Source organism: Epinephelus lanceolatus, chromosome 3 (genome assembly GCF_041903045.1).
Source record: "Epinephelus lanceolatus isolate andai-2023 chromosome 3, ASM4190304v1, whole genome shotgun sequence".
Classification (NCBI taxonomy): domain Eukaryota; kingdom Metazoa; phylum Chordata; class Actinopteri; order Perciformes; family Serranidae; genus Epinephelus; species Epinephelus lanceolatus.
Window position 1 is genome coordinate 42,771,744 of NC_135736.1, and position 27,950 is coordinate 42,799,693.

The window sequence follows — 27,950 nt, forward strand, 5'->3', positions numbered from 1 at the left end:
TACTTGATAAAATGTCTTTTATTTTAATATCACAACAAATAAAACGTTTCTTAATAACCTTTATTCAAATACAACATTGTTCTGCTCCCTGCTCATACAAAAACTACATTCCTGATTCTTATGTTTTGTCGTTGTTCATCACTCTCAGTACAACACTTGTAAGACATTATGAAGCGATCTTATTGCATCTTTGCACTCAGTAAGAAATATTATCATTATTTGAAGCTGCACAAGACACCTGAGAGCAGTGAGGTGTGGTCTGGTGTGCAGGAATTTGGTACATTCTGCTCCTGGTCTTACAGTACATTTAAGCTAACAGGGTGAGTCTATAGTGTGTCAACTGGGGCAGTCTGTTGCATCCACATATAGTGATTTCTTCTGATAAATTGGTGTATTTTACAGAGGAAATTTAGTGCAGTTTTTATAATGCACTTCAAAAATCAGTCTCTAAGTAAGCTGTACAAAGGTTTGCTACCATTTTGTTATAACTGCACAAGCATTGTTTTTTTAACCAGTGGAAATCTAGTTGTAGTTTTCTACTGGAAACATAAACAGAACTTTAAAATCTTCTTCAACCTCAGGTCATCAGTCTGAATCTCTCCTTTTCCTCTTCCTGGTCCTGCAAGAATTGAAGACAATGACGACCACATGAATGTGTCACAACTTGATTAAAACACACACACAGGTTGAAATGGCAATGCGTGTAGGATGTCTGAGAAAATGTAATCCTGCTTCAGTGTTAAGAACATAAAGGATTCTTCCTCTCAGCAAAGAAGTGACTCATTAGTCCACATGCAATTTTGTAAAAAATAATTTCTCTGTCACATGTCTCCAAATTCTCTTTGTACCTTGGCATATTGAAATGCCAGCAGGATGCTTTCAGTTCTACAATAATTATAATAATAAAAAAAAATAAAAATTAACTTCTCTTTTTCTTGGACTTTGTGTTATTCAGTTGCTAATGTATCTCCTGCAGAGAAAAGGCTTGGATCATTGTCAGTCATATTACTGCTGTATTTTCTAGCTCACTGCATTATGTGTCTGTCCTCCTCCTGGCAAATTGGAAATCTGCCCTGAAGGGTGGGAAATAATTACCCGAGTACTGTGATAGGATTTTTTTTTTTTTCCATATCAAATGTGACATTAGGTAAATCGTTTCAGAAGAAACAACCTAGCTATATTCTCTGTGCATGCATTATCATGTTTTTCTAATTGTCTTTAGTGTGTCTCTTTGTGTAAAAACTACCATATTTTTTCAGTTGATTCTCTTTGGCTAGTTTTCTTATTCTCTTTGTCAAGTGTGTGAAACTGTATGCTCGGTGAAGAAGAAGCCTTTGAATCATCTATCAGTGATCAGCCAGTTCTCACTGCCCAGTACGCGATCAAGATTCCTCACAAGTTGTGTAGGATGTGTTCAGAGTTACGATCCAGGAAAAGCACACAAATGAATGAATCATCCTGACCCCTCCTACTCTCCCTCACTTGTTCACTACATCTTTCGATTGTTCCTTTCTTCACTGACCACTCTCCCTCCCTCTCTCCCTCTGTGTTTGCTTCAGTCTTACCATTTACAGCAGTGAGCAGGGCTTCTTCTTGACTTTGGTGGGCTGGGGGCAAAGCACAGCTCGGATGGCCTCATCAAACACAGTCTTCAGACCGCGCTGGGTCAAGGCTGAGCACTCCAGGTACTTCACTGCGTCTAAACATATAAACAAGGACACAGAAAAACACACATTGATAAAACTACACTTTGAAACATAAAGAATAAGTGTGTTAAGTAGGCTGAAGTAAACAAGCAGCATTATGTAATGTCATGTACATATCCAGTATATGTAAACTGCATTTTTTAACCATACTTTTCAAGAAAGACTGGTAATCCTGTAGGCTATAACCTGCATGTTGAAATACAGTAATGTTAAAGCCACTGAGACATAAGGAACATGTCAGCTGGGGATCTAATGGCTAAATTTCTCAATCATTTCTAATTTTGCTACTCAGAGTATTTATTTTACTTTAATGATAATAATACTGCATTTTATTTATAAGCGCCTTTCAGAGCACTCAAGGACACCTTACGTGAAAAAAACAAAAAACAAAACAAGCAGCAATATAGCCATAGATTCTGTAATATACAATAAAAATTGATAAAATGACTAGAAAATATATAAAATCATCATCATAAAGTCATCATCAGGGTAGGTAACCTAAACCTAATGAAGTCGCTGAAGAACAGGAGTGATATGATCCATGGAGGGGGTTCTAGTTATGATTCAGCCTTTATGCTCTTCTTAGGTCTTCACCAACTCCCACAGGACTGTACCACGAAGCTAGTTCGATAGTGCCAGGCTTTCTTTGTCTTAGCTGGCTCGACAAACCCTACAGCCCCCAGTCAGAGATAACAGGTATTAGCTTGTTGTTCAGCTTTCTCAGTGCGTGTTCCCATAAAATGAGTCAAATGATGTGTTCAGTTCATCATTTGACTCTTAAAGTTGATCGACTGTATGCCACATACTTCCGCTATTGAATAATACGGAAGCGTATTGCATTCACTTGACAAATAAAAAAAAAATCTGTTTTGTTGAGTAATTTTTTCTGTTTTCGGAGTAATTTTTTTATTTTTCTGTTTTTTGTGGTATTTTTTTTTTGTTTTTCTGAGTATTTTTTTCTGAGTTAAGAGAGCAATAGAACAACAGACACTTTCATCCCTTTCTTGAGAGCTCGATATCATGGAAGCAAACATGACCCGCTTGTTTGGTTTAATCCAGTTTTACTTTGTTTTGGGTTTGAGACACTGGGAGATACTCTTGTCTTTAAGTCATATAGATGGTGTTACTATTAGTTAGTCGACTTTACGCAGGCACCTTAAGACTTTGCGGTTGTTCAGATGAAAAGCCCATTCAGATCTGCTGGACATTGCAGTGTTTCTCCAGAATCAGTTGGGCACATATGGCAAGCTCCATGGATACAAGATGATGCATCTGAAATGCATTCAGGCTGGCTACGTGGTGACTCAAGTAAGGTGCCTGCGTAAAATCGACTAACCCCGAAAAAAAAACCCCACCATGAAAAACAGAAACAAAATTACCACGAAAAACAACAACAATTACTCAATAAAACAGATTTTTTTTTATTTATCAAGTGAATGCAATACGCTTCCGTAGAATAATATGAAAAAAAAATGACTGTAAAAAAATTAATGAATGCTGGCAAAAAATAATAAGTTAAAGTAAATATGTTTATTTTACCATTATTTTACTATTCTACAGCTCTGAACTTTAAACTTGATCCAACAGATTTAGACATTATACCGAAGGACTGCATTTAGGTGTGACACCGAGCAATTATGAAGGATATGTGGAGATCAGAGCCAAATGAATTTTATTGATTTAATATTTTCTGTGATAAATACCAATGGACTAATCAATTTTACCATCAGTGTTCTATAAGCTGTAATATACCAGTAGTGTAAACAGATTTCTGCAAATCAGGACCAAACATAAAAACATAACTCAAAGTGGTAATGTTATAATAGGGTTTGAAAAAATGCTAATGATTTTCATAGTAAACACTATCCAGATTAATAACGTAGTGAACTGAAACACTGCCTGCAGTCGTACAGACGGCTTATTTCAGAGCCAGCTTGGGCACATGGGCTAGAGGACACCGCAAACACATTCAGTAGTTCAGTTAGGGCAACAACAACATTGCAAATACAATAAAACAACATTCTCGCTCTGATACTTTCCGTGGCAAAACAAACAAACTGCAATGCCATACATGCAGTAGTACTACTGTGGTTACAGGGTTTTCTTTGGTGGATTTATAACATATTCCCTCAGCTAAGAATCTGTGACGCTGTTTACAAAGAGTTAATTAGTTAAAGCTTTTTTTAGCAGATTTCAAGCCAAAACTCGGAACAAAAACTGGTCCAGAGGTTATTCCCTGTACTTTATACCTTGCTAGCCCACTGATCTTGATTCATGGGACATCCCACTGAGAAAATATTAGGCTGTTGATTTGCTAAATGCTCCATGATCTTGTTTGTTTGTTCAGTCCTTGGCAAACTAGGCTTATCAGAGCTTTTTGAATAGCAGCATTCGCCTGTTACAACAGGAAACAAGTTTAATGAGAGCCATGAACTAAAACAGTAAAGCTGTGGGCGAGAAAACCAAAATAGTGAGCTAAAAGACACTAAAACGCCCCACAGAACTGAAGAACACGGCATTCTTTGTGGGTTTGTCACTACAAGCAACCACTTTCACATAACATAGCCATTTAAACCATTGGTAATATAAAAATGTTGATTGATGCAGCTTTAAAAAAATTAATTTGATGGAAAATTAGCAACTGCAATCACAAATGTATCCATGGAAGCTGGTCAGAAAGGCTAGAGGTATTATTTTTCTCTCAAGGCTGATGTCACGACAACTAACTATAATGGAGACAACTGTTCATGATTTTACTGTCAGTGAATTCAGTATACTACCTCAGTTAGGGCAGTAATCGCAGGCAGCACATCATAGGTTAACTATAACTCCCTGACACACCAAGCAGGCAGTTGACTGTTGGTCAATGTTGGGCTGTCAGTGAGCGTACGTCGCCCCAGTCTTTTCGGTCTGTCCCGCACTGTTGGCAGTTGGCACTAGTCGGCAGTTGTCGACTTATTAGTGGCCAAGTCAGTGTATTGAATCAGTGTCGGAGACGATGGAGACGGTCAGTAAATTAAATTAGAAACAAACATGAGGAATCAAACAGCTAAAGTCAAGAGGGTGTGAGATCGGAACAAAATTGTTATATTATTATTTTTTAGCCACTGAGCACTTTAGCAGAACCAGTGTGTAATTGTGTTATTGGTACACAGTAATTTGTCCTTTCAACATGGGATAACTGGCTAACTAGCATCTTGAATCCATCGTCGGTCTTCCTGTTTCCATTTTGAATGGCAAATCCAGACTACCGCTGTCTTCTGGTATGGAGGGTTATTTACTTTCACGCAGGTGCAGAACGTAAGTGCTCGCTGGCCATTGGCTGTAGCCTTTGTGGTGTGTTCAAGTGCAACTTTTTGACTGAGACACAGGCGACGTGGGACGATGCAACTGTTGGCCTTCATCACACTTGGTTCTTTGATGTCTGTTGGGTGTGTCTGGGCCTTGATACATTGACTACATTTTCATTTATCTTATCACTTACTGAGCGATAGGGACTGCTTTGTTTCATCAGCCAAGGAGGCTACACAGTTCTGTCACAGTAGACCTGAGAGGACCCTGTGAGAATTACTCACCTATCTCCTTGGCCAGAGCCAGACCCTGAGGGTAGGTGATTGGTGCCAGCTTCTTTTCCTTCAGCTTCTCAATGGTATCCTTCTCGTCCCTCAGATCCAGCTTGGTGCCCACCAGGATGATGGGTGTGGAGGGGCAGTGGTGGCGAACTTCGGGGTACCACTGGACAGAGTTAAAGGCAAACAAAAAGAGAAGAGAGAAAGAAGAAGACACAAAATGGAGGTAAGTGTCGGAGATGAAGAAAACGACAGGGGGTGAAGGAAGACAAAAAGGTTGGAAGCCAAAAGGTACAAAAAGCTGGGTGAAGGAGTCAGCGTGGTTCCTTATATTCTCATGAAATAAGTCTTAAAATGCAAATGACATGCTGAAGGTATGAAATCCAAGTTTCAGCCTGAACTTGCAAATAATTTCACAACATGATTGAGGTTTTCATTTTCAGACCTCTCCCAGCTGCCTCCACTCTCCTCTTACAATTTCTCTCAAAATTATAGTGTTTGCTCTATCTCTCAGCCAGGTCCCCACTAGTTTCCCTTCTTTTCTTCAGGCCTTTCCCTCTGATCTCAAGTTTGCTTTTTCCTCCTCACCTCCTATCTTCTTTTCCTGACTTCTCCCTGTCTCTCTCTTTGTTTTCCTCAGTGAGGAAATGAGAGATGCTATCTGCTAAAATAATTAAGTTAGAAATAAGATTCTGTTAGCGCACACAGTGACGGTTGTAGTTTTTGATTGGCACATCCAACCTGCTTAGTGAGAGAGTCTGCTCACAGGCCAACCTGTTGACATGGGGATTATGGGTATTACCTGATGGGTTGTACTGCTGCTTCTTTTAGCCACTCCTTTTTAAATGTTTTACTGTGTATGTCTGAAATTCTAAACCTCTGTGTAATACAGATTCATGGACTCGTTGAATCTCCTCCTCATTCAGCAGCTCAATCTTCTTTTGAGGTCTCAGTAAAACAAATTTAAATTAAATTCTGCCGCAGTAAATTCTATCTTGGTCGCAGCCAATAAGGAAATTGTCTTGTGGAGGTTTTTTAAACTTGACTTTCAAGTGAATATTCCCTGAACTTGGCCTGTTCTTTTCAGCAGGTCCACTTAACATATGCTAGAGCCTTAGACTTTTAGATTAGGAGTTAAGTAAAAGAAAAGAGGACTTGTCTTACTTGAAAATTGACTCCTTAACGAGTGTATTTGACTTGAGATGCGAAAGCAAAACAATTCAAGTTTCAAGGTTTGATCTGTAAAAATTCCATTCTAATAAAGGTCCATTGCAATTTTGAGACTTGATTTGGACGTGTTTCAGTTGACTTGACACTAAATTTGCTTAAAAGCTTTCAGAGTTAACTGTCTTGTTTGACTTAAGATTTGACTTGAAGCTTGCTCCAAAGGACCTTAGACGCTGACTTGTCTTGAATGCTTTACGACTTGTGTCGGACCTATATCAGTTGAGTTAGGACTTGACTTTGACTTGTCTTACTTGAGTTTTGAGACTTGCTCTGAAAGACTTTAGATTGTACTGTGACTGTGACTTTTCTTGAATGACTTAAAACTTGGACTTGTCTTGAATGACTTGTGTGTCTTTAGGATGGCCAGAGCACAGGTCACAAATTAGACTTGTACCCGCTTGTCTTGGCCAATGGGACTTTTAATCTCCTGCCAGACGGCAACAGCTGTATTGACGAGCGAAGAGGTCAGGTGGTGTCTTTATAGACCTGGGTTACCTTTGTGATTGTAGGCTGGTTGTAAAAGTTCTGGAGTTGCAATTGTTTATTTCCAATTATCTCAGTGGCCTGGTTAACCAATTGGGTCAGCTTGTATCTGTGTCCAGGTGATTGGTTTCCATGCCAGAAGACATAGGTATTATAGAATATAATGAGAATATTACAGGGTGTGTTTGCTGGCGATGAAACTCCTCAATTTCCTGAGGAGACAGAGCCGCTGCCTTGCTTTGTTGGATAAGTTTATTGTCAGTGATTTGTTCCCAGATATTTTAAGCAGGTTACCTGCTGCACTCTCTGCTTCTTCATGATCACAGGCTCAAAGGTGGGCCCTGTGTGGCCTACAGCAATCTTTCTGACCTTTCTGTCCAGATGATTGAGTCTTGTAATGTAGCACAGAGTGAATGCTATCTGATTGGTGATGGATGGACAGCGAGTGAACAGGAGGCCAGACAGTCTATACTCCACCATGTCATTATGCTTTGATTTGCTTGACATTTAGCTGCACAGGTGCCTTGCTGTCAATAGTTATCCACCTCTGCACAAAGGATATTCAACCTGCTTTGCCCGAGGGTCAGTTTTGCAAAAGGGCAGGAGGCCAGGGGCACATTTCTAGGATTGGAGGACATTTGGGGCTTAGCCTGGGACTGTGGGACTTTTTGATTTAGATTAAACCCTGTTTTGATGCTTTTTATGAACTCCGGCATATTATTTAAATTTAAAATACAAAAAGGTTTATTTCCATTATGAAATAGAAATGGTTGGTGGGCCACTCGGCACTTTATCGCCGTAAGTTAAGTATCACTACTCTCTTCTAAAATTCAGATTCAAATGAAGGAAGGAATGTGAAGGGAGGAAAAGGTTAGTTTGAAGGCAGGAAGAGTCTAAAAGGTCCAGAATCATAAAAAGTTCGTCCTGCAAAGAATTAGCCATACAGTATATCTCAGAAATGACTAAATGATGTTTGTATAGTGCAAACAATGGCAGCCAAAACATTTAGTCTCTGTGTGTCTGTCATGATCGTACATGTGGGAAATACATTTAAATCTCATTATCTTATTCACACACAGGTAATGCAGTAATCATTTGTACATTTGGCCAAATACAGTCTATTTTCTGAGTGTAAAATTATAACCAAAGCCGTCTTTCTGCTTCTGAAGTTTCACTTTATAGAATTCCTGCTTTTACCACCAAGCACTCTTCCTCTTTAATTTCCCTACATACCAACTAATCTAGTGGGAACCACTTTCATGGCACCACTCCAGTCCCTTGTTACTATGGTGACTCGCATGGAATTCAAAATGAAGAGCAAGGCAGAGGTGATTCGTATTCAAACGGATCTAATCAATATTCATGATGTTATTTCATTTGTTATATTGTGTTGATGTTCTTATAGGATATTTATAGGGTTGGGAGGCAGCGAGTGGCTTTGAGAGATACTCGCCTTTTGCTGCGGTACTTGTCCTTGTGTCATCGAGGAACAGGAAATGGAGAGCACATGAAACTACTATAGAACCGAGAAAGCACTTTAGATGAGAATGCCGTGCACGAAGGCTTTTAATCTCACAATGCTGCAAATACATTCTGGTGTTCCTTTCAGTGTGTCGAGATTAAAGGGGTTGAATGATTTAACCTACATGACCCTGAATAGAAATAAGCAGGGATAGAATATGGACAGAGGGATGGATGGAGATTTAAATCTAGAACTGAAATGATTAGTTGATTAATTGATTGGCACATTTATGCCATGTATTCAGTAAAGGAAATACCAGACATTTATTGGTTCTAGCTTCTTCAACTTGAAGATGTGCTGTTTTTTGTACGTTTGTGCTGTTTTTCTCTAATTACTATGATATAATAATTATTTGCTTATTATTATTATAAGCAAAAGGCTAACACTAGGTTAGCATTAGATATCTGCAATAATATTGGAATCATAAGATCACAAAGCAAAAATACTCTCATTTTCCAACACCACTGATGGATAGCTCACTTCAGTTTCACAAGCCACAAACCATGGCAACAACAAACGTGTCCCAGCTGTGCGCATCAATCTTTAGTGTCCCCTTGAAACCGTTTCTGTTATGTTTGGACCTTCTTGCCGCAAATAGAGAAACATGCTGCAAGAAGCTCCAAGCATAACGGAAACTGTTTCAAGGGGACTCTTGGGATTGATGCGTTCGGCTAGGATATGTTTGCTGTTGCCATGGTTTGTGGCTTATGAAAATGCTGTGCATATATCGTCAGGTGGTTAAGGTGTTTGCTCATTTGTTTGTGTGGTGTCTATTTGCACGTGTGTTCTTAATTTGCAGTGTGTTAAGCTCTCAGGGCCACCGCACATATTGGCTTATGACACACTCTTCTTCACATCACTGTTGTTTGATGGAGTTGCCTCCTTAAATTTGATTATTTTAATGATCTGCGAGAGCCCAGAATCCAATTATCTGTCAGACAAAATGTCAAACACTCCCAACTTAAATCCCCCCTGTGTCACTGTTACTCTTTCTTTCGTTATCAAAAATCTTTGTTTTGTTATTGTCTTACGAGAACGCAGTTGAGAGCTGAGCCTGCTCTGTAAAGTCTGCTGTTTCACCTACTAATTATGGTTAATTACTCCTCCATTCTTTTTGTTTTAGGCCTTGCATACACATGCAAATCACTTCCCAAACATATGATTTAGCAACTGTAGCAGAAGAGGCAGCGACAAGATTGTTTTTCTTTTATTTATATACTGTATAACCACTTTTGTTTATTTTAGGACTGCTTGATTCCCTAAACTAAAAGTATATATTTAAAGTGGGTGACTGTTTTTTCAGGTGACATATAAAAAGGTCCAAATAATAAGGCCCGCTTCCACTGAAGAAGTTCCTGGTACTATCTGGGGGGCAGGAACTTTACAGGAATGTCCTCTCGCTCGGCCCTCTCAACCGCTGTGTCTCCACTGAGAGGGCGGAGTAGGAGGAAGGTTCCTGTAAAGTTACCGGGCTCTGGATGTGACGTAATCGTTGCGCGATTGACCCGGGTGACGCGGCAAAGAAACAAACAAAGAACAACAACAACAAAGAAGAAGAAGCAGAAGTAAGAGGAAGAAAGCAGACATAAGAAAGACGATAATCAACATGGAAGGAGCTGAGGTGGTTGCTGGGTTTCTGGCGTGTCTCTTCGTTTACATGGCGATGGAAGCTATGAACGAGCTAACCCTCGTCTGCTGAGTTTTAAAAATGCCGGCTATTTTGTCGCTTTCTGTTGACATCACATCCCGCCTTGAATATATCCAGTCAGCACCAAGTAAACCCCAAGCCCCACCCAGGAGTTTTTCGGAGCCGTTCTGAGTACCTACTCTGAGGCAGGGACTTGTTTAGCCCCTGTAAACGTTCCGTAACTCTGTCCTTCAGGGGTGGTTCCTGCGGTGGAGACACGCACCAACGGCCCCGGCCCCGTAAAATTACCCCAAAGTTCCTGCGGTGGAAACGGGCCTATAACATACCACAGATTGGAGACTCACCTTAGCTCTGACGTTCTCATAGGATGCTGGGCTCACCAGGGAGAAACAGATCAGGAAAACATCCTAGACAGACAATGAGATGAGAGAGAGTAGATTAGAGGATTGATTTGACCCCACTGGGACTCTGACTACATGTCTACTGCAAATTTATATAGTTCATGGTAAAATATTTATGTTTCTCCGTAGGCTACCTATGGGGAATGATAGGTCCTTGACTCATTTTATTGCAAAGGACATTATTAGTCTTTTTCTATTGTGGAGAGACTTGCTCTGCGTTAACTGTGTGTTATGTTGTTGAACAAGTAGTTGATGCCCGATTTAAAATGGGTCCAAAAGTTCTGGTAATTTGACCAAAAAATCTTAGTTTCAATCTGAGAGTTTATCTTAAATTAGATTGCAATTTGCTACACATAAATAAAATAAAATAAATCAACCACCAACCACAGCTGGTAGAGCTTTTCAGTTTGATGCCATGTATGCACTGTAGGAGGGCAAAACTTTGGAATGAGGTTGTCTCAACAAACGTGAACCCAGCCAGACACAGAGAGAAACCATTAAGGGTCCGCACCCCCATAGAGAAATTATCTTCTATCTGTCTATCAGTGCTAGTCAACCCTGTCTTCTTGCATGTCTGATTCATCCCTGGCAATCTTCTGCAGGTATGTCCTGACATCCAGCAATCACTGCGTTCAAGGGGGACATCTAATCATGACCTAGCAGGTGGTCATTAACAATCCACCTCCACTAGGAAAAGAATTCTTCTGTGTCTGACTTGGTCCGTTTTTACTGAGAAAAACGCAGTCCACATATCTGCCCTTTTGCAGTGTGGACATGGCCTTAGATTGAACACCCAGTGGCTGCTCTGCTAAAGTGGAAATCAGCTGTGATTTTGTTGGTGGTTGAGTTTGAGTCAGAAACAGTTCATGAATTTTGAAAGATGTAGTCAGTGGGTGTATTTTGTGTCGAAGCAATGGAACTGCTGTTGTGCTGACTGTGTCAAGTGTTTTGAAAGAGGGAGCTCTGTTCAGAGAAATGCTTGAAGCCAATGTAAAAAAAACAAACAAACCAGAAAAAAAAAACAGTTTCTTTTCTGGCACAAAAACTGCTTTAATTTATTCAAATTCAAATTAAATTTTGCTTATTTGGTCTCAAAAAAAGGAACATCTTAATCCAAATAACACCCTCAATACAATTAAATATAGCAGTCATTTTGGCCAAAGCTAGTCACACTATCCTTATGTAGGTGTATACAGTGTGTGTTCTGTTTTTCTTTTCTATTTAATAAATGTACTTAATTGCCAATTAAGTCCCACATTATAAGATAAACATTATTTCTAGGAATTTCTACGTAGATTTTTTCTTTCTGATATTAATCACAGAACTATTTAATTGGTGACCTTTATTTAATTGGGTGGTCAATAGACTGGGGAAAGTTGTAGACTGCGAATACATTCGGGAATTTGTTGAAATAATAACTTGAGTTAAAAGAAGACTTCTACCCCCTCCTTTTTTATCTTTGTCTTGTTTGTTTGGACGGAGTGCAAATGCCAAAAATTCATACAAATCTGGAGATATCACAAAAAAATGTTTAGCTTTGGGGAGGTGGAAAAGTTGGTGTATCAAAAAAAGGATAAATGCGACAAAGTACAATGGAAAAAGATTTAGCTAATAAATGATGACGCAATTTTACTGTCATTATATGACTGTTGCTCTTTTAATTACATCATTTCATTGTCTTCTTCTGCAGTGGCACCTGACTGGAAAATAAGCCCATCTACTGCTTATTCTGATGAACCACCTCCCAATAACAGTAGTGGAATGGAAACGTGCATAATTGTATTTTCTTGTTCCAACATTTCAGTTACATTTGGATGGAAACTCGACTTGTGACATCATCTTTTTTCCCCCACCTATTTTGCCTGTCAAATTAATGTAGCTTGTGCAGGTTGTAAATGGATCTGGAAGCCGCAATCTCAAATCTCATGGGTTTCACAGCGGGAGACAAAGTAGATGTTATCTTTACTAATGAACTGTGCAAGCATGTGGACATGTATTACTCATGTTGTGGGGACTCGCTTTCCTTTTAGGGACAAAATGCAAGTCCCCACGACATAAATCAATACAATTTAGGGTGAAACCTTGGAGGTTGGGGGTTAGGCAAGTAGTTGATCGGGTTAGGGTTAGTCCCCAGGAAATGAAGTCAATGTAATGTTCTCTGAAGTGATGGAAACACGTCTGTGTACTCTTTGTGTGTGCGCGTGTGTGTGTGAAGATGTACCGTCTGTGGGTAGGACAGTGGGCGGAGCCTGTCATAGTCTTCCTGTCCAGCTGTATCCCAGAGTCCCAGATTGACTGGCTTGCTGTCCACCATCACATTAGCTGAGTAGTTGTCAAATCTGTGGGGAGCACGGCATCAATCAATCAGTCACTGAGCTGGTCTGTCCTTTAATAGATTATTTAAACAATCAATCACTTGATTTATAAATGCCACAGAAATGCCATCACAACAAGGAAGCATTGCATAATTACACATCTGACAGGAGAAGCTTACAGGAAATAAAGGAGTTCATTAGGGTGTATAGAGTTTGGTATGACTAGTAAAACAGCTTTCATGATAATAAGCATGCCTTTGTTTTTACAGCATTAGAGATATGAGAAAAATGTGTTGCTTAGTACAGTAAGTAGCTCATTAAACCTGCCCAGTTAATGAGCACTAGACTGGTCCTTAGACTGGAAGGATTTGGATTCCCTTGCTGTGTTTGTCTGCCATTAAAATGCATAATATATTACTGTGTGTTTACAGTAATGGCCAGTGTTAGACTGTAATATGTAAGCAACACTGCCCTCGTGTGGTCATATAGACACACTACAGGCTAATTTGTCAGCTTTGTCAGTCACAGTCATACACTTTCCTCTGGGCCTCCTGCATGTGCACATGTTGCTACAGAGACAAGCACAATTACCAAATAGTTTCAGTACTAAAAAACAATGAGTGCATTAATGAAAATGTAAAAAGATGTTGTAAATGAACCCTTCCGTGGGTCATCATAATGATAATTTCTGTTTTCCCTTATGCAACTTCGATGGACACTCTCAACCCTGTTTAAGCAACATCTTGCCTCATAAATAAAATTAAAAAAAAAAACAACAGCTGCGTGAGGCTTTTGAGAAAGGCATATCCAAATGCAGTCAAGTGCGGCGAGTTGTGGCCTGCAGACCAATTTTAAATGGCCCGTTGCTTATCGTTCAAAATATACAATGTGGTCCCCTGCACAATATTGCTCAAACAAACAACATCAATATGCTTTTTTCTATTAACCTCATGGTGCAGGACTTTTATACATTTTGTAGACATGCATCAAGAAGGAACTATGCAAGCGGAACTACTTTGTCTTCATAAACAGATGATAAACAAGCACACAAAGAGTTACCCAACAGCAGACATTTCCTGCTAGGTAACAGAGATGGCCACGACAAAGAGGCGCAAAGCTGATAGAAAGTGTTTTGGTTTTTTTTTTAATAACCTACATAAAGGGAGAAGCACCCCCCCCCCCCCAAATGATCTAATCTGGCCCCCATTCAAAAAGGTTCAGACATCCCTGGTTTAAGAGATCAAGAGAATTGATATCACTCGTGTTCTTTCCTCACTTCACCGGTTAGTTTTAGAGCACTTCATCAGCCTGAATCCTGATTAAAGGCTAAAGACATTATTGTGTCACATTTATACATTTTCTCTCACATGTATTACCTGACTTTACTTGTGTCTTGGTTGCATTTTGTAGTCCTAGAATATTATAAAGGTTTATCAGCCCATCATTAATATCGTCCAGTATTCGCCTTGTTCACTGCCACTGGCCTATCTGCAAATAAGATGGCAATCCCCTATGGCAGTGGCCGATATGTTTCTGTTGTGTTGCATCAATTTTGTGCAGGCTATAAAGCAGGTCTCGAGACGAACAATGCCCCATTGTCCCAGGGGCAGTAGAAAAAAATGCTTGTGTTCTTTAACCCTGAGAAGTCGTCAGGGTAAGAGAACACAGTAAACTCGATATGGATGCGTCATGGGGACACAACCGATTGTTTCTCTGGTGCTACATTGTAAGCAACAAATCCATGTTGAAATCAGCAGGAGAAGAGTTAGCTAAAATTAGCTGTTTGCAGCCAATGGCCGGAAGTAACTGCTGATGGAGGTTGCATTGAGTTACATTATGATGCGTTCAAGCTCTTATCAGTAAAAATGACTTTTCAGCAAATGTAATAGGTCCTGATGATGTGTTCGAATGTAATTTAAAATGTAGTTTTTGGTGAGAAACTTGAATAAATCTATTCATCTGAAGAATAAATCTCTTGATATTTTCATAGCAACATAAAATAGATTTTAGAGAGAGGATTATGATGTATTATATGTAGTAAACAGGCTTTTGAAGTTGATAATAATTGTTTTTCATGTGAATGGAAGGTAATTAAAAGGTTGTTTCATTGTGTATGACTGAATGTGTGCTCATGCGACAGTTGTGTTACGCAGGATTGAATGACTTTAAAGCAGTTCAGTTGTTTTATTGTAATGAAGATTTCTTTATTTCCCTTGCACAGAAGGGGAATAAATAACAACAAGTAAGGAATGATGAGGTCTCCATTATCAGTTTTGGTGCCAACGTGGAGGCGTGAATGGTCCCACGCGCATTGTTTGAGCGTTTGGTCACTTACCAAAGAAATAAGAAGTAAGAACATTCATTTCTATTTTTATACTTTTTGCAGTCAAACTCAAAAGTTTTTGACAAGCTATGACTTGGGAGTTTACCTAACACCTGGAACAATCATTACCACCCCTTAAGGTACTTATGCGATGGAAATGTAGACCTGGCAACGGGAGATATTTCTATTTCATTTAGCTCATAGAACACTTTGGTACCAGCTATTAGCCGGGAAGCTAACATTATGCTAGCAAGATTCAGAGTCAATAACATTGCATCCCCCAATTAATAACAAGATTTTCACAAATGATGCACCACGTGTAATGTTACTGTCGACTGCAGCCTGAAGTATCGAGTTGAATAGTGGATGGGATGTGAAATGATTATGCTCAGAGGGGCAGTGTCGTACCTGCAGTGTGTGTTACAGTCTCCCTCCTGTTAGTGATGTCCAAATGAAGCTTCATGAACCACCAGTTGTATTTGCAGAACCCACTAGATGACGCACTTGGTGTAATGAAAAAGGCTCAAGGGATGGCGATGCAGTTTGGTGTCAACCCTTTGTTGAACAAAGAGTGCCGGAGTGGACTCAGAAAATAAAGGAAATGGTTCATGAAGCGTTATTTGGCCATTGCTAGTTGAAACCAAACTGCATTACCATCCCTTGAGCCTTTTTGATTACACCAAGAGCGCCATCTAGTGGGTTCAGCCAATACAACTGGTGGTTCATGAAGCTTCATTTGGACATAACTACCTGTGGTGTTCAGAGGATGAAGCACTGAAGGCGACACTCAGTGTTGTAAATCAATTGTAAACAGAGGATTTGGCTGCGTCCCTAACTCATATTAGATTCATTTAAGGCAGTGAACAGACTGTTTAACTGCAGCTACTTAGTAGGTGTCCATTAACAGTTTTCAATGGACCCCATTCAGCCGATCAGGATCGAGTATTTACCAAGACCATGGTGAAACCACAGAATAAACGACAACAACTAAAACACATTGATACTGGCGATTGGCCAATAGTTATTTTAAACATTGGTATCAGTATCGGCCCAGAAGTTAACAATCAGGGCATCCATAGTTTCTATGTAAAATACCTAGTTACTTTTGTGAAAGGTGCTATTTGATGAAGTTTATTATTTTGTATGTTTTTTTTTATGTACCTTCAGGGAGAGAGAGAGAGAGAGAGAGAGAGAGTATGTGTCTTTTTGCGTCATACTCACACTGTAGGAATGTACTCCCCGGGGAAGGCATTGGTTGTGTAGCTGATGAGAAGACATGTTTTTCCCACCGCTCTAGATCACACAAGTAAAAACACATACTGTGAGACATTATGAACAGGCAATATCAATGTTTCAGGCTAAAAGAGACGAAGACAGTGAGAGAAAGACTGATAACAGGCAGGTATTTATTAGGAGATGTAAGCTTTGTCCTGAGCCCATACTACACACTGACAACAGCAGAGAGAAAGTACAATCCCTTCATTTTCATAGTATCCTTTTCTTAGAATTAGTACACAAAGTCAGCACACTTATATAATTCACTCTGCAACTGTGTGATGCCAATAAAACGTCACACAGGGAGAGCAAACTGTATTTCCAAAGACTGTAGCTCCTATATTTTAATTTAACATTGCACTGTGGGACAACTGCACCACTGTATATCATCAGTGTGAATTCAAACCATAGTTGGATTTAGTGTGTAGCATGGATTTAGGACACAGTAATATCATAGAGGAGGAAGAGGATGAGGGATGGGTGAGCTAATAGACTGATCTTACAATCATCACATGTACAGTATCACAACTTTATTCTACACAGTATTCGCTTTATGCCACATTTTTTTAATGGATATTGAAACATTACATCCTGTAACATGTTCATTTTTGGATCGCAGTTAGCAGCTTGTCTGAACTTCCACAGTGATGAAATAGCATGGCTGCATGCAGGAGGTGATCAAACAAGTACAAACTGGCCCTGTTCTTATTTTGTTCCAGAGTTCTGCTCTCAGTAGTTCAACAATAACACCAGAACTCGTGGCCTGTCTTCACCAAGGCACTGACACACGGAGCACATAGCATTCTGGATGAATCTGTGAGAAGGTGAGAAGTTTCGACGAGTTTCTTCTGATTTCTTTTCTTTCTTTCTTTTTTTTTTTTTAAATTAAACAGATGTTGCAAAGCAAGAAAGAGCCTGTCATGAAACCAAGTGATCTGCCGCTCCAGGCCTAAATGTTCAATCTGTGGTTTGCCTTTAAGGATGATCACACTTTTGCTCACATACAAGCTATAAGCAGGCATGTCTTGGCAAGACTGTGCCCAATTAATAAGGAACTTATCAGCTCATAAGAGGCAACCTCCGGCGCTAAAAAATGGAAGGCAACACAGAAGTGACAAAAACTGCAGTTCCTTGAATGGCCACTTGAGGCCAGCACCAAGAGTGAGTCAGTCCCCTTAGACCCCCATGTTAAAGTGACCAACTTTACAGTAGAAATAAACATGTTTACAGGCTGTTTATGAGGTGTGGCTGCAGTCTGAGCCAGATCCACCTCTAGGTCTTCTACAGTCCACCCTCTGGTCCAAATATGGTCATTTCTGGTTCCAAAAATCCAAGATGGCACCGGCCGAAATGCCAAATTCAAGGCTTCAGAACAGGAGTCCACGAACCAATGGGTGATGTCAGTGTAGCTACGTCCATTATTTTAAAAAGTCTTTGCTCATTATCCACAATCACAGTCCCTCCTGTAGTTCATCACCACCAGCATTTAAAGATCCCGAAACCCATTTTTCCAATCAGCCTCAATTAACTGACAGAGTTAGAACGATACAGGACATATCACGTGAGAGATTTCTGTACTGTGTTATTTTTCTGTTGAAGTTTCTTTGTTGAAAGAGAGCATTTGGTTTTAAAGTCAAAGACTACATAAACCAAGCATCAAAGCTCATTCTAGACTTGGAAAACCTTTTTGACAAAATAATCTTAGCTGCTCGTTTGCTTGCTGTTTGCCTTGTTTGTCAGTTAAAACTCCATTCACTGATGAGAGATGGGGTGAAAAGCAGTGGGAACGGCTAAGTGGACCTCATGACCAACAAGTAGAGAAGGACAAGGAGTGTTTGAAAAGTGGAATCTAAATGCTGCAGTCCATTCATAATCACAGCTATTATTGATGCATGATTCAGGCAACATCATCAGCATCAGCTGAGCAACAAGTCAGGGGGATTTTCTGTAGTTAAAGCTCTTTTTAGAAACATCGGGTTATATCTTATCAGATCAGAAAAGGCGTCAGCTCTGAAGTGTGTACAGACAAACAGCCTAATTGGATTAGCAGCTAAAGCATGCATTGTTTGAGACTACGGTAGAGATGAGGGGGCCCAGGAAAGGTGCATTACACAATAGCTGAGGTACAGTAGCCAGATCTGTTCAGCACCATGGGTAACAACCAGGAAGGTTACAGAGATGAGTATGTGTCTCTTTACCCAGCACCGATAAAATGGTGTGACTTTCAGAGTAAGTTTGGGGTTGGGACTGTTTTGTGTTAGTTCATGCATATCACAGATACACACACAAAAAAACACTTGTCTTTCTTGATGTTTAGCCATGCAGATAGTTTCACTTCTAGTTGCCATGGTACACAATCATGCCAGATAAAAATTTCCCTTGGACAACTCCTGCTGCCAGGCAATGAAGGTGGCTGGAAATTTAGTTTGTGGTGCAACATTAAAAAGTCCCACCTCTTTAGAAAAACTGTGGACAGTTTGCAGTATTTTTGATGGAAAGATGTTCCCAATGGACACGGGGAGATCTGTATATATATGTGTGTGTTTTTCCTCAACAGAGGATTGTCTTTTAGATGATCTGGCTGTGTCTAAACACACTTTGTCTTACACAACACATTCATTTTATTTGTGTGCACATTGCCCTCAAAAAATACAACATTGATTTAAAAAGAGTAGTCTCCATAGCATTTTAACATTTTTGATTTAACAAACAAATGCTAAACCACTGAGTGGCTATTATGTGGGGGATGGTGAATCAGGTTTGTACTTATACCTACGAAAAGTAATGCACCAGAATTCTTATAAAACCCACGTAGTCTTCAGCCAGTAATTCATTTATGACTTATGTAATTATAAAAGCTTTCTAAGGTACATCTTCACCATGTTTTTTTTTTACCCAAACCTAACCTCCATAACTTTAGTTTCCTAAACCTAATCTACGAACGTTTACGTTAAGTACCTAACACAACGACATCCAACCATGATTGTTTTCATAAACCTAGCCTACATAACTTTACTTTCCTAAACTTAACATGATGACACCCAGCCATGATAATTTTCTTAATCTAACCTACGTATCTTAATGTTAAGTATGTAATGTGACAACGTCCAACCATGATTATTTTTCTAAACCTAACCTACGTTACTTTACTTTCCCTACTTAACTTGACGTGAAATACGTAACGTGATGTCGCCCAACAAAGATGCCTTCCCTAAACCTACCCTAGTCTCGCTCACCAGACCTTTCTCAAGAAAATAAAGGTCTGGCTGGGCCGACTCTCACTTTAAGATTGGAGAAAAATGCCCCGGCTGCTTGTATTTCTTTCAACCAATCACAATCGTTCTGGGCGGTGCCACAGCAACAGTGCGCTTGCAAAAATATTGCCGGGGGGAAACAGGTTTTGGTGTAACACGCCCACAAAAACATCGCCTACAGGACGCGAACCATGGCAGAAAAATCGCTACATCCCCGCAAGACCAAACACCGCAAAAGTTAGTAAAGGACGTGTTGAAAACGGTTGAAAACTGCTACACAACCAGAGGTGGTAGTGCGGGACTTCAGCGGGTGGCTCGTTCTGCCCAATGAGAGGCTGATCTATGTAGCGAATCTCCGCCCACTCAGACTAAACCTACCCTAACCTGCAGGGGCACTACTTTTTGGGGGTTTTTTTACATATCAAACAAACCATTGAGGATATGGGAAGTGATGTCAGACACAGTCTTTGAGCACAAAAACGGAAATTTCCCTCCGCCCTGTTATATTTGGGTAGTGGCAGAAACATTAGCTAGACTCAGTGGAGGATATTTTGATCTGTGCTCATAAAGCTAAATTGTATGCATGGTTTGATACCACTAGAGATATCAGAAAAAAATATGTCTTATACATATACTATATCTATAATCTGATGTGACCCTATAGAGAGAAGCTGAAAAAACTTAGTTAACTTTATAAAAATGGGTACACCAAAGATCTCTTGAAGATTTTGTAACAAAAAAAAAAAAAAATGCTGTGTGCGTATAGATCAGTCTGTCATCATAAGGTGGCATTTTAAATAAGGCCAGCCCAGGAACAAGATGACTCAGTGGTGGTATGAGCAGCCCAGCTGTCAACTAAGAAAAGCTTTGCGTGTCTGTGTGGGTACTTCTATCTTAGTGAGGACCAGTTTGAGTTTTAGACATTGAGTTTGATGACATGTTGTCAAGTTATTGAAGGATTCAGACTTGGTTTTACAGTTAAGGCTTAGGTGAGATGTTTAAGTTTGGGTAAGGCATGCAGTTGCGATAGTTAAGGTTGGGAGTGTGGGTGAAGGAGTGTGTTATGTCAGTAAAGGCCCTCAGAAGTTTAGAAGCGCCAGCACTTGTGTGTTTTGTGGTTGTGAGTGAGTCAAATAGGAACTGATCAGTTTCAGAAGCATCAGTTAGGCTACTGAAAACAGGAACCAACCAAACTCATCTCACAAGAAAAAAAAAAGAAAGACTTCAACCTCTGTTCTGTCTCTGTCTCTCTGTTCTTAATCTGGTTTTCCATCAACTTTTCTGTCCCCTGTTGACGCCATCCTACATCATTTGGTTTTAGCTTGCAAACTCCTCAAAGGAGATTAATTTTCACTCTGTCTCTGTCTTTCTATTCTTCACCCTTTTCCCCAGAGAAACAAGATCATTAGATCTTGCTTGTATTTCCTCCTCTGTATCTTACTCTCTTTTTCTCTTATTTCATGTCCGCCTGCTGGTTAGGATCTCGTAACCATCGCAGCAACGGACTTTCTATCATTTCTTCCATCTTAGTTTGTGAAACCCCCGTCTCCCTCTACTTGGTTCAGTCCACAAAGCACAAGCCGCAAGAATTAGTCAAATGGCTTCGACTACATTGAAGCAAAAAGCTGTCAAGTAGTTTAAGGCTGAGGGTATGAGAGGAAAGCTTTAATGTCTATACAAGAGGCAGTCAGGCTCCGTTTTTATTAGTTGAGTTTTACATGAGATTTTAAATACTTATGTTTTTTTTTAACTTTCAAACCTATAATTTTATAAAGTAGTTTAAACCTGCTCACTCCAGTTCAAGTGGAACAGCGAAATTCATCCAACAACAAACAGTGCTGGATCTTGGAGACAAAGTTGCAGGGCCACTTGGTGAATTACTATAGCTGGAGAGTAGCTGTAGCTGTTTGTACTGTCATTCACTCCACTCTGGCATTTTGCTCTCAGGATTGTACACCCAATTTATTAATTAAAGAGTTTAAGAGGGATAAAATTTCTCTGGGCTAGAGGCTGTGAGTTATGCTGCATTAACATGGAATCAGGCAAACGGCAGACGGCAAACCGGATGTCATGTTTGTGGACGAGAGAAGGAGGGTAAAACTTGGGCGAGGCCAGCAGAGAATACCGTCCACGGCAACGGTAGATGGCAATGCCGTCCAAAGTTAAAATATTTTAACTTTTACCGTTCAACCGGATGTGACGTAGTTCCAAAACAGAACAGAAAACATGGCTGAACTCGACAACGAAAAGCTAGTGCTTTTGGTGCAGCAGCACCCAAAATTATATGACCAAACTTTAAAAGCCTACCGTGATGCTTCCAAGAAGGCGTACATATGGGACACGATTAGCGCAGAGCTGGTGGAATACCAGGTATGTAATATGAAACATAACGTTATGAATTGCTTTATTAGCTTAGCGAGCTATCTGGCCATAACATCGCCAAAGCAACAATCATGTGTCACAAGTCACGTGTGTCTCATTTTGCCGTCGTGCCCTTCCGTTGGACCACTTGTTTATTTCTCCCGTTCTGTCCAGCAGATGTTTCCCGCCTGCCGTCTGCCTGATTCCATGTGAATGCGGCATTAGTGTGAGTTAGCTTGGCCACTATTACAGCAGACATTTATCTAGGCCCATAATCAACTCTCAAAATTATCTGCAAGACATTCTTCATTTGTGGAGAAGTTTGTATTCCAAGACTTTAAAGGTCTAGTGTGTAGGATTTAGTGCCATCTAGTGGTGAGGTTGCAGATTGCAACCAACTGACACTACTGTGTGCCAAGCATTTAGGAGAACTACAGTGGTGGACGTAAAAACACAAATGGCCCTTTCTAGAGCTAGTGGTTGTTTTGTCTGTTCTGGGCTACTGTAGAAACAACATGGCAGACTCCATTGGAAGAGACCCCACTCCCTGTGAAGATATAAACAGCTCATTCTAGGATAACAAAAAATCAACGATTCTTAGTTTCAGGTGATTATACACTAATGACAACATAGTTTTAAATATTATTTTCCATTTCTGTCAATATATCCCCCTATATCCTACACACTGGACCTTCAAGGCTTCTTCTTAATGTCTTCGTTCTATAACTAGTACTATGAAATAATCAAACCCAAGACTGAACTGACTGATTCTTATACCTGCTTAATTCCATCACATGAGATTATTACATTCATCTCCGTGATTTTTTTGACATATTTCATTAAATACAGCCTGCCATATTTGGTAGTCAAGTTAATTTTATTTATACAACTCAATGTCACAAATCTCAATCTGCCTCAGGGAGCTTTACACTCTGTACAGCATACACCACCCAGCAGATAAGGAAAAATTCATCTGACAGGGAAAAAATTCAAGAAATTTTGGATCTCCACTAGAATTTGAAATATGGTAAATTTATGAGGGTTTGTAATTTCTCAAAGACCAACAGGCTGCTGCTTGTCATAGGTTCCCTGTGGAGATTTAGACCTCTGTTAACTGTTTTTTTTTTGTCCCCATTTTGTCCCAATGCACATGGGTGACAAAATACACAGCCTAACCAATGGTGTCTCACTATTCCTCTGATCAACAGGTGGCGGCAACATGCCAAGGTGCCAGCAATGTGCCAGCAAAGGCAGGGTAGAGGAATACTGCGAGCTAGTCAACATGATTGTGCACAAATACTATGAGGAAGGAAATGCACTAGGACTGTTTGATAGACCTCAAGAATACACACACAGTATTTATTTAATTAAATTAAACTGTTGTCGGAACAGTCCATCCATTCACCCATCCAACAGGCCAACATTATAATAGGGCCATATATGAGCAGCTTGTATGAACTCAGTGACTGGCTGAGAAACAGCAGACTTCCGTACAACCTGAGACCAACTTCCTCTTCTCTCTCTGTAAACAGAAGCTTTAAATCCCATTTTTAACGCCTGGTGTAGTCACAAACACGTGTTCACATACACCACCCAGACAATGAAGCTGCTGAGTTTCTTTTAAAAGACTGAACTGTCCCCACAAGGTCCACCTGCACCAACATCTGTGAAACTGGTGGAGCCCCAAAGTCAAACTGCTGCTGCAGCAAAGGGTGTTTGCAGAGGTTGCGGCATGGTGCTTTGTTAGCTCCGACCAGAATTGATCAAAACATAAAAAATCATGGCAGAAATTACTCATACCACCACCAGCTTCAACTGGCGGCTTCCCAGCTCTCATGAGACCAGTATACCAGTACTCTCTTAGTGTTGTTTGGACTATCTATACAGCTCCTCTCAGACATTACTGCAGGGTTATTCTGAATTATTTTCACCCAGTTTTTGCAGTTTTTAATAACCAACAAATCAATACTTTCTGCAGTTATTGGCCAGGTGTTCACAGGTGTAAAACTTGGCAGAGCTCCAAGCTGTCTGCACATTCTTTTCTTCACATTTCTGACATTAATTCTTCCATGGTTGGTGTTCTCTGCAGGCCTGCACCTCTTGGCTTTGTGTTGGTGTGTTTTCAAGGAAGCAATGGGAGGATTATGATACAATCTGGGTCAAGCTCTGGACAGCAACCATGGCAGATGCTGTGATTAAATAGATACCATGAGGTTGTATTTTCAAAATAACACGATACATGTTCTTTTGTTTTTGTCTTTGTACGGTACAGGTATTGACGTAAAGATTAAAGTAATTCACTACTGTAAAGATGGTCTTTTCATAAAATTAGTCTGTCTATCCTGTAGAAAGACACAAATACTTTTGGAACTAGTGCTATATTACCAGAGAAAAAGAGCTATGGTATTTACTTTTTATCAAGAGGTATAAAATCTACACCTACCAGAATGTTCTCTGCTGCACCGGAACAATAAACGCTACTGCTGGTGGGTAATGTAACGTGAGCTTGGCCGATTTTCTACAGGAAGCAATATGGTGGCGAGCTGGTATCAATCAATCTTGAATTACAGTTAAATGTTCAGCTAAAATATGTTTCTGGAAACATTTTAGGTGAGAAATAGGCAACAAAGTAACCGAATCTTGGTTTATGTTTGATCAGCACTGCTTAGCATTACCATTTGATCCTATTATTTTCAGCTTCTGTTTTTCATATACAGGAAACAGTATGGCGCCCACTCCCTGTTCCAACCTGGTCTCATTCGGAAGTTGTGGAATACCAATGCTTGGGCAGTGACTACCGCCTCAGACACTGATGAAAAAGCTGTCTTTTCATGTCAGCATGATACGCAGCCAGGTGCCGTCAGTGTGTAATGTTGCCTAAAGGCCCATTTATGCTCCCTTTACGTCCGTTTCAAATGATGTTACCGTCACTGCCCACATACTTCCATGTGCCCTTTACGTTGGCATGGATGTTAACCAATATATCCACCAGGAGGCAACCCAGAGTCAAAAGTTTATGCAAACAACAAACTCAAAAACAAACATGGCGACTGTGGAAGAGATATTGATAATGTACCTCTTGCATAAAAGACAAAAACAGAGGCAGCGTTGTAGGAGGCGGTGGTCGGTGAGGCCGTTAAACATCATAGAGATGTTTATAGTTTCTAACTAACTCGCACAACCTTTCCTCAAAAAGTTTTGCTATTGTTATTTCTTCTTCGTGTCTCACTAGAGCTACGTATCAGGTAGTGACAGCAACACTGCCCCCACGGTTTCCGGTGATACTGCTCCGTTTGGCCCGTATCTGTAAGCTTTATGGAAATGCAGAAATACGGAAGAAATGAACACGGAGCACAGACAGAAGGCTCCGTCCGTATCCGGATCCATATTTAACATTGAGCATAAATGAGCCTTAATGGTGTCGCGGAAGTGTGACTGTGAAACAGTGTAAGTTAAGGGGGTGAACAGTGCCAGTAGGGTGGGTGAGAGGGGTCCGACAATCACTAACCTTCACCCAAGAGGCCAGTGTTCACTTCCCGTGTAAATGTAAAGCCAAACCCAGTTATTTTTTTCTGAACGCAACTACGTGCTTTTGTTGTCTAAACCTAACCATGTGCATATATTGGCTAAATGTAACCACGTGCGTTTGTTGTTGAAGGAATAAAACGTCAATTCGCTGCATAGTACGTTTACTTTGAAAGAGACTGTATGCAAACTACATTTCCTGGAAAACGGAAGTCTATTCTGAAAAGACACAATGAATGTAACAGGTTGAAGTGGACACGGCATCCCAGGACGTCAACAACCGATTCATCCAGGCTACCTTGCACGTCATATGTTGACATGGCGATATGTGACGAGGTCGGAGTGAGAATGTGTGCCTTTTCACAAATTCTCGTATTTCAGCCAAACAATGCACTAAAATATATTTCTGAAGGCATTCTGGGCAAGAAATAGGCAATACAGTAACAGAATCTTGGTTTATATTTGATCGGCACTGCCTGGTTTTACAGTTTGAGCTGAGTTTGGTCTGCGTTTTAGAGACTCTCTCTGGATCCACTTCTATACTATTTGTGTCTGTAGTAGCGGGCAATGAAAATGCCGAAATACGACCTGTAGTTCGAGCCACAGCCACAGAGCCAGCGGACTTGAGCTGGGAGATGAACAGGGAGATCTAGGCACTGGTAAGATTGAGGGAAGTTTACCATCTTTCATTTACATACACTACTCACATTGTTGTGACACAAAGCTGGTTGAAAATTGACAAAGCATCCCTTTAAGATCTTTTTTGACAACAAATCCCCCAAATTAAACAACAAAATACTGCGTTGGTCCATGCTCGCCAGAGTGACACACACAAGCATTTTCTGATCCACATTTTCCGCCGCTATTGTCAGATGACATCTCTATTTTAAAAAGAAGACAGATTTTTTTTAGCCTAGAATACTTGGTTAGGGTTAAGTTAAGATCATGGTAAAGTACGACTTTGTCAAGATCAGGGCACCTCTGTTGTCATGGTAACAATGATAAGCACTTGGTTATGTAATCACTGTGGTTATGGTTAAAAGGGAATCAACGTTGACTGTCTTTTTTAAAGTCCCTGGTTTTGTTGACCGATTCGTCCACCTTGGTCCACCATTCGATCACAATGTTCCCACTATCTGTCCTTTGCTGCTTCTGAGGCGACAGTGACATTTTTAATGGTGTTTTCAGCTCCAAAACAAAGCTAAAAGTCTGCAACTTAGCATCCTAAATGCTGTTTCATTTCATATTTAGTGTGCTAAATTAAATCATAGTATCACAAAATGTCTCTCTTCTCAAGTAATGACAGGGTTCAGTCTCCCTGCTCATTGTTTAAGTTCAAATCAGAGTCACACTCAACACAAACCAGGAAGCTCAACACACAAGGAAATGGAGCTATGGTATCTGTCAGGTACCTGTAAATGTTTAATTGTGTGTAACTGTGCTCTTGCAGCAACAGCTATAGTACTTCCGCTTTACAATTTCCCCCATCATGACAGCCAGCCCTTTTGCCCCAGCCCTGAAGAGAAGAGTAGAAGTTAGTCTTTCTAATTTGGTTGAAGACACAATGTCCAAACTTGTTCTGAGACTACAATTAAGTCTTAAAAGTGAAGAAAATCAGCAGGTTTTCTAAGACTACAGAGTGCAAACAGAAACTCTTTTATTGTCTTCTTTTCTGGCTTTTCTGTGCTTCACTGTAAGAGCCACAGTTTTGAATCATTTCTTGGATTTCCGTCTACAGTGAGGAGTCTCTGCTCTGAGCTTGCCGCATTTCAGCATTTTCCTGCATGTTGTGGCCTGTACCATCCAGCATGCTCACTCTGAATCAGCGCTGTCAAACACACACACCTAAAGATCTCCACATAACACTGTGCGGACTGTGTTCTAGTTTAAGAGAACAGCAGCTGTAAGTTTTTTTGAGTGAACACCTCATCACTCAGCCACATCACTACGGAAGTTGACAAAACTGTTAGTCGAGGCTGTTCAGGCCATGTGTAAAGCTTTGACATTTTTATCAAACAACCTTAAATTCTGTGCCTGAGGGCTGAACCTCTCCATCATGCGTCAGCTGGGTTAACACCGCTTGATTCAACACTTGAAGGCAGCTAAAGTTTTAACAATGTAAATGTATGGTAAAGAAAAATAATGGCGTACCCATCTCCCACGACCACACATTTGATAGCCTGCATCCTGTTCCGCTCAGCTTCGTCTCCACTCTTCACTGTGACAGAAACAGACTCAGAGAGGAAGGTTCAGAGACGCAGATCAGTATGCAACTACAGGAAATTGTTACACACCTCCCTCACTCCCCTCCCTTTCTTTCTCAGTCTCTCTTCCTTCATTT

At 40.3% G+C, this 27,950-nt stretch overlaps 1 protein-coding gene across 1 annotated transcript; it reads right to left on the bottom strand.

Moving 5' to 3' along the window:
* rac2 (Rac family small GTPase 2) lies at positions 1–27,914 on the bottom strand. Its single transcript, XM_033622927.2, has 7 exons — positions 27,761–27,914; positions 16,416–16,487; positions 12,778–12,895; positions 10,500–10,562; positions 5,282–5,441; positions 1,566–1,699; positions 1–619 (listed from the first exon to the last, which is right to left on the bottom strand). Exons 1-6 carry the CDS (start codon positions 27,793–27,795, stop codon positions 1,569–1,571), a joined length of 579 nt encoding a protein of 192 aa, XP_033478818.1. The 5' UTR covers positions 27,796–27,914; the 3' UTR covers positions 1–619; positions 1,566–1,568.
* Positions 27,915–27,950: the final 36 nt, after the last annotated feature.

Coding starts and splice junctions, on each gene's coding strand:
- rac2 (XM_033622927.2), bottom strand. CDS start 27,795: ATGCAGGCTATCAAATGTGTGGTCGTGGGAGATGG. Junction 16,488..27,760: donor TGTGTGGTCGTGGGAGATGG/GTACGCCATTAT, acceptor TGTGTGATCTAG/AGCGGTGGGAAAAACATGTC. Junction 12,896..16,415: donor GGGGAGTACATTCCTACAGT/GTGAGTATGACG, acceptor TGCTCCCCACAG/ATTTGACAACTACTCAGCTA.